Source organism: Apium graveolens, chromosome 3 (genome assembly GCF_009905375.1).
Source record: "Apium graveolens cultivar Ventura chromosome 3, ASM990537v1, whole genome shotgun sequence".
Taxonomy (NCBI): Eukaryota; Viridiplantae; Streptophyta; class Magnoliopsida; order Apiales; family Apiaceae; genus Apium; species Apium graveolens.
In genome coordinates, this window is record NC_133649.1 from 217,706,383 (window position 1) to 217,714,617 (window position 8,235).

At 36.3% G+C, this 8,235-nt stretch overlaps 1 protein-coding gene across 1 annotated transcript; it reads right to left on the reverse strand.

Moving 5' to 3' along the window:
• Positions 1-774: 774 nt before the first annotated feature.
• LOC141714815 (uncharacterized) lies at positions 775-3,805 on the reverse strand. The gene is made up of 4 exons (XM_074518311.1): positions 3,660-3,805; positions 2,993-3,569; positions 2,555-2,885; positions 775-2,414 (listed from the first exon to the last, which is right to left on the reverse strand). The coding sequence occupies exons 1-4, from the start codon at positions 3,803-3,805 to the stop codon at positions 775-777; spliced, it is 2,694 nt and encodes an 897-aa protein (XP_074374412.1).
• Between the last annotated feature and the right edge of the window lie 4,430 nt (positions 3,806-8,235).

The window sequence follows — 8,235 nt, forward strand, 5'->3', positions numbered from 1 at the left end:
GGAGCCACCCAAGCAAATCCAGAAGTATATTTTGGTGAAGAAGAAAATACCTTTCCTTCACAGTAACTCTTTTGCCGTCACATGTTAATCAAAGAGGACACGGAGTGGTATGATAACCTGTACCCAGTCCTTGTAAAAAATTGATTATGCTTAATCTATACTTGTGCTCTTAACTTTTTTTTAATCTTCCATATAGTATTTCCCAAGACTCATGCTCCAAGTATTTTGACCATGGACCAAATCTACTCTCCTCAGACTTCTATTTGGAGATGGTACTTGGTATGTCGCCTGTCAGCGAAAGAGGAAAACGTGCCGATTTGGATTGTGCTGGAACGATTTCCCCTAGGATAATAACTTTGTTGCAGGCAACAGACTACGATTCATGTACCAAAATAACTACACATTCAGAGTTGTTCTCCTTAGTTAATTGCACTTCCAATCTGGCATGAAGGTTATTTGTACTTTAATTCGGAACTTATTTATACTTTTGAAGTTTGTTACGTCTGATCAACTCTTCACATTTTAATTATACCCTTTCTTCATCTATTTCTACGGTCATTAGTGTAATTCTTATTTTATTATGTTACATGTAAGACGAAGCAATTGAGAATACGTTTATAGAAGAATAAAATACTACCAATCCGTCAAATAAGTTACAATATATAATGGTAAAGAGCAATGTATTTTATACAAAAAAATATTTTCCCACAATCAGATTTGTATAATTACTTAATCACAATACTGTATCACTACACATACATAAAATCAAAAAAACTAAGCTTTTGGAAGGTCGTAAAAAACTTCTTTGTACACAACATTTTGGGTTAAATTTGTAGCTGCACCAGACTCATCATCAACAAATATAGTGAGGCCGGTGGGTGAGGTTACTCGACTAATAGCAATATAATACTGTCCATGATTCAAAACTGACTTAGGTAAGTATAGCCCAACTGTCTTGAGGGATTGACCTTGATATTTGTTGATTGTCATGGCATAGCATATCTGTAGAGGCATTTGTTTCCATACCAATTTGAATGGCATTTTTGTATATGAGGGAGAAATCTCTATACGTGGAATGAAATGTTTCGAACCAACAAAGGTACCACAGATTACTTCACACTCCACACAGAATTTCAGGCATTTGGCCACAATCATCCTTGTACCATTACACAAACCTAACGTTTGGTTCAAATTACGCATTACCATAACAACAACCCCAACCTTAAGTTTCAGATCATGAGGTGGCATCCCAGCAACATTTAAGGAGTTCAAATACTCTACTGGGAAGGCTTCAGTCAGATCCTCATCTGTCCCACCAAATTCCTCTACAGCATCCACACTAAAATAGGACACAGATTCTCCTTGGAGCTTGTCTACAATAAGCGAATTGAGGTGGCCCACAGTCTGGTTGGTAGGCGTCAAAATAACTCTCTCGCTCAAGTACTGTGTACTGTGGCTTTCGTGAGAAAAATTAGGATACATGCTACAAATCATGTTATCAACTGTGTTCTCAGTTTGTACATCACAGAACTGAGATGGAATCAAAATTTGATTTTCAATGAGTGGCAAATTGCAAACCCGGGGTGGACTAACTTGGCCATTACCAATGTCAATTACCCATTTTGCAAACTTTTTAAGCTCTTCACTTTCACTATCACTTTCACCTTGTTTCAAGCGCATGTTTTCTGTCAGCAAGAATACTTGGCAAATGGACCACAGTCGTGACCTAGTGATACAGGCAGCTACAATATCAGCACGATCTCCATACGTAATGACTGGGAGGATTTGACGGAAATCACCACCCAGAATTACAGTAATACCGCCAAAAAGCATGTTGTAATGTTCTTGATCAACAGATTTCATGATATCCTTCAACGATCGGTCTAGGTATTTGAATGCGTACCTGTGCTGCATAGGCGCCTCGTCCCATATTATTAATTGTGTCTGCTTTATGAGTTGCGCAATATCTGAATTATGGGCAATATTACATGTTGAACATTCATCAAGAACTATTAGATTTTTAAATCTGGAGTGCGCAGTCCGACCACCGGGCATTAATGTGGCAGCAATCCCAGAAGAAGCCACTAGAAGCACAATTATACTTTCTGAACGTAACTTACATATAAGAGTTCTCCATAAGAATGTCTTTCCACATCCACCACTATAATAAACAAAGAAAATCCCTCCAATATTACTGTCAATAGATTGTATTAATGCATTATATATTTTTCTCTGCTCCTCTGTACAGTCGTGTAGTAGCTTGGTAGCTTCATATTCCATCTTCCTGGTGTCATATCTTGTCTCTTCAATTATCAAATGGTTTGTTCCATTGTTCAAATAGCTACGAGGAGGTTGAGGCAACGGATCAAATTTCTTTAAGGATTTACTAACTAACCGGAGCAACTCATCTATTTCTGCAATATTACATATATTAAACTATTTAACCGCATTCAGACAATTATAGAAAAAAAATCAAACAATTAATGGACTGCAGTTCAAGTCCGCAAAAAATTTAAAAATTAGTCATAGACTATAATGTAAAAAGGTCTCATACCTCCTAAAGCATAGAACTGCAGTTGCGTGTCTTTGAGAGTGAATAAGGTATTTGGACAACTTTTATGTCGTCCTAGTAAAATATCATCAACCATGCTCTTCCAATGTGTACTCCATAAAGTCTTCAAATCAGTGACTTTACAATTGACAATAATATGGACAAAAAGTTGTCGAATTTGGGGAGGTAATCCACCTGCAGAAGCTTGAGTCAACACTTCATGTTGTTCTTTATCATCATCCAATAAACAATACTCTTTACAGGCATCGCGGAATGTACTGTAACAAACTCCATTAACGGTCCTTAAAGACTCAAAAGAAGTGGCACCATATACCTTCGTAAGCAATAAATGAAGAAATCAAGGCTCTCCCATACTGTGATGCGCATAACACAATCTACCTATTTGAAACCCACGCGTCCTCATGCTCCATCTCCTCTCACCATCATTCCACACATAAAACCTTGGAATCTCATCATACGTGTACTTCCGTGCATTAACATCAACAGAGTTTTAAAAAAAGGCTTCCAGTTTACTAAACTTGTTCTTCTCCCTGGAAGCAACTTTACCAAGCGCTTCATTGGCACGGAAGGTGCAGTTTTTGTCACCTGGTAAGTGAAATGAAAGTCTCTCAACAGATATACTTCTATAATGGATAGGGAAGCCAAATATCCTATAGGCTGCTTCAGCACCACATAAATATCTGCCATCAAAATATGCATTATCTCATCTATTCCCCCCTCATCACTGTCATTCGGTTGCCTTTTTCTCTTTCTCTGGACTTGAACCGTAGCACGATCATGGCCTTTCAAATAGTATTTAAATAAATACTTAAGACTGTGTGCGTGACAACATATTTCCACATTCATATGGCATTGATACTTGACCAAAAGATCCCGGTTGTACGGTACTACCCACTGGTTGTCCAGCTCAGTCTTCCTTATTTCAACAGTAATGTTTATCCTGCGTCGCATATATATCTGGAACCCACTGTCATCAAAAGTACTTTGAGCACAGTAACTGAAACCATTCAGTTATTACAAAGTTTAGGTATTAGGATAGTTTACTGGATTCTGAAATGACATAAAAAAAGGTATGCCTATATCTTACTTTTTGGGAAAATGACGTATGCAACGTAAATATTTCATGCATGGGGACTTGACATTTTGCAAACCACATGGACCGTGGATCATAAATTCCTTCACGGCTGCATAACCAACCGGATCTAATAAAGGATCTGGGATTTCTGCGGACATAAATTTATCCACATTCTGCTTGAGGTTGTTTTTCGAATCAGCAATAACCCATATTAACTGTTAGATATATTTGTGATGTCATGTCTAATATAATTTGTGTTTAGTTTTTGGATCTTACTTAACAGGACAAATCAGGACTTAACTGGAAATCAGTACTTATACTGAAGTCAGAACTTAAGTTGTCAGAACTTAAGTTATCAGAAGATATTTATCAGGAAATAATATCAGGACTTAAGGAGACGTTCAGATAAGGAAGACGGCTGATTGAAAGGAAAGAAGATCAAGACAAACATAAGAAGAGATATGCATGGAGAAGAATTCTATGAAGAATAGAATACTTGGAAGAAAAGATAACTAGTTGATATATATAAGGAAGCAGAATTATATTCAATATCAATTAGAAGATTATCTTGTAACTGTGTAGTATATAAACACAGACATAGGGTTTACACTATATGTGTTATCTTAATCGAGATTATTATTCATTGTAATCCTAGCAGCTCTCGTGATAATTTGTTCATCACGGAGAGAGTACAGTTCTTTGTAACAGAGTTTATTGTGTTGAATAAAATATGTGTGCTATTACTTGAGTTCTTATATTCGATTTGATTGTAGTAAACACTGTATTCAACCCCCTTCTACAGTGTGTGTGACCTAACAAGTGGTATCAGAGCTATCTGTTAACATACATACAGTAAAGATCCAAAAACAATCATGTCTGAAGAAGCGCAAACTCCAACCAAGCCCACCAAAACTGAAGAAACTCCAAAGACTCAAATCCATAATCGATATGAGACTATTAGGGTTCCCATACTGAAACCTTCTGAGTATCCCATATGGAAGGTGAGGATGTCTATATTTCTGGAAGCTACAGATCCAGAATACCTTGACAGAATTAATGAAGGACCACACAAGCCAACCAATCTTTCTATTATAGTTGCAGATCAGTCAGCACAGACTGTACCAAAAGAGAAAAATGAATATACAGCTGAAGATATCTCATCTATTGCAAAGGATGTAAAGGTAAGATATTTGCTGCACAGTGCCATTGATAATGTCATGTCAAACAGGGTAATTAACTGCAAGACTACAAAGGAGATATGGGATGCCTTGGAGACAAGATGTCAGGGAACTGATTCAATTAAGAAGAATAGGAGGACTATACTCACTCAAGAGTATGAGCACTTTGACTCAAAACCTGATGAGTTATTAACTGGTTTATATGATAGATTTGTCAAACTCTTGAATGATGTGTCACTGGTGGATAAGGAATATGATCTTAAAGATACTAATATCAAATTCCTTTTAGCTCAGCCTGAAAGTTGGGATTTGAAGGCCACGACTATAAGAGACAACTATGCTCTTGATGAAACTACTCTTGATGAAATTTATGGTATGCTCAAGACTCATGAACTTGAGATGGATCAAAGAAGCAAGAGGCATGGAAGAAAGTCAAGGACAATTGCTCTTAAGGCTGAGGAGGAATCCCCTAAAGTGGTTGTCTCAAAGAAAGGCAAAGGAAAGGCTCTCATCACAAAGTCTGATACTGAGTCATCAAGTTCTGATAGTGATGAGGATTTAGAAACTGAAAGTCTGTCTGAGATGGACCCTGATGAAGAGATGATGAAGCTGTGTGCTCTTATGGTGAAAGGAATCACAAAGATGGCATACAGGAAATTCATAAGGGGAAAGAATTTTTCCAGGAAAGGTGCAAATTCTGATAAGAAAGCTTTCAGAAAATCTGAAGGCAAAGGAGGAAAGTCTGACAGAGGAGATTACTCAAATGTCAAATGCTACAACTGTGGTGAGAAAGGCCACATATCTCCTGATTACAAGAAAGGAAAAAGTGACAAAGGCAAGGCTCTTGTCACAAAAAAGAAATGCTGGACAGACACTTTAAATTCTGAAAGTGAGGTGAACTATGCCTTGATGGCAAATGCTGATAGCAGTTCTGAAGCTACTGAGTTAAAGGTACCTCAAACAACTTTTTCTTCCCTTGCTCTCGGCCAAAACCAGAGTAGCAACTTCAAACTATCAAATCTCCTTCAATACTCACTCAGATAGTATGTTCTATAGCTCTTTGGAAAGGTATTGAGATGGCCTACAACTCGTGTTCACAAGTCTCCTCCAAATAATCATGATAAGACCCTCGTTTTTACAGTTATTTCAATCTGACTTTTAGAAACTTCAAAACCTAACTTTGTGTTCTTGATTTCTTTGGAAAGATCAAGCTTGTAGGAGGCTCCCTAAGACTTCCTAGCTACTCTAATCACTCCAAGGAAGGTATAACACCTCCAAACCCTAACTTTACTTTGAGTATTACGATGGTTTTGATGGTTATAGTAAATGAGAAGCATGATGCTTGTGTGTTTAGAGTTTGGATTGGATTTGTAGTGATTTGGATGTTGAAATCTTGTTTATAGTTAATGAAACTTAAGTATAGCTAGTAGTTCATGTGTGGGGTTGTATAAATTGGAAAATCTTGAGGTTTGGGGACTGATGTAGTAAGGTTTGGATGAGGTTTGGTTGTATTGTTGGTTGTGAGTTGAATGGTGGTTGTTTGGAGTGGTTTAAAACTTGGTAATCGCGTAAACATAGTCGTCGTAAAGCCCAATTTCATACAACTGCTTGTTCTTAGTGTTCGGGACAGAGAGCTAACTATTGAATCTGTGACTTTGCCATGTTTAGTTAGATTATGTCGTAAGCTTCGTTTTGATATGTGGTTCGCTTGAATCCGATGTACGGTTCAGGAGAAACGACCGTTTTAAGTAACGACATTTCGTGAACGAACCATTACCCCTCACCTTACTTTGAAACCTTGGTTAAGGCCCTTAAATGACTAATTGGAGTATGAAACAATTATTTAAAGTGGATTAGGTAGTTGGTAGAGTACTCGCGAAAGAATCGCCTTAAAATTCTTAATGGTTAGTTTATTAAAAATGGTGGAGCCAAAGGTACTCGAACGACTTATGTGATTCGTTAAGCGTAGAAGTGACCATAAGCAAACATTAGGGTTCAATTGGTTAAAGTCTAGTTTCTTAAGCGGCCGTGGGTTAATTCCGACTTATGTTGTTGTTCATAAGTTATTGGACCCACTCTAAGCTTAAGTCTATCCAGGAACACTCAGGCAAGTTTTCTACCCGTTATACTGTTGTTGTGATGTAAATATATGTATATGCATTATCTTGTGATAAGTGCATGATTGTTATTAGCAAATCTTGCGATATATTGGAGCATGTAATATGGTATATATGCATGTCTGTTTCGTAATCTTGATATCTAATTGTTGATTCAATTGCTTATAAGTTGCATAATACCTATGCTAGAGATAAGCAGTAGTTGCGTATACCCTTAGTATAGGGGACCTAAAGGTGAATATTTTCTAAATCGGGAGTCGATGTTCCCGAGTATATTATATATATATATATTTATAATATATAGATATAGTTTTCAAAACTATTAATCGAATAAGGTTTATTCGATAACTTTATTTTAATTAATGAATATTATTTTTGAATATTCATTTGAGGACTTATGACTCCGTTTATTTTATTTAATGAATAATATTTTGAATATTCATTCGAGGACTTAAGACTCCGTTTATTTTATTTAATGAATATTATTTTGAATATTAATTCAAGGGCTTATGACTTTGCTTCTTTTATTAAATAATATTCTTTATTTTATTAAAGAATAATGTTTCGATAATCAAACTTATTTTCGATTATTCAAATAAAGATCGTACTTTCGTATAAGTATATCTTTGGTTATTTATTATTCATTTCAAGAATGAGTTTTAAAACTTCTACTTCAAATTATTTTTATAAAGATTATCCTTATGGGAATATTATTTAAATAATAATATTCAGATATTTTCTAATATATCGGGACTGATTTATTTCATTAAATCAGCATTAATCCAAACATTCTTAAAAATGTTTTCGAGTCTTCAAAATGATTTTAAAAGTTAGAGAGGATCCCAAAACTCATTTTTATATTTAAGATCTTCCTTTCAAAGGGGATTTAAATACTCGCTCAAAACCTGAGGGATCCGGCTCTGTGGTGTATTTTATATTCGCAACGAGGTTGCTGTTTTGATAAATGAATTGATTACTTACCCAACGTTCGGGAAGTAAGTCCATCTATTGAGTCGGCATAAGCAACATGGGCTCAGTGGGCGTCCATGAAAGTGTAAGTGGCTCAGTGGGAGTCCATCAAATGCATAAGTGGCTGAGTGGCAGTCCAGCATAAGGTCCTATTGCGGCCAGGGTGATGACCAGTGGGGAATTCGTCCATCTACTAGTAGAAAAGGTTACGTATTGGTATCTTTGCCTGATCAGCAAGATATCAGGTTTATGCCAAGGTTTTCTCCTTTCCAAATTCATTGGATATCACAACTCTATTTATAATTTTTATAACAGAGGTTTTCA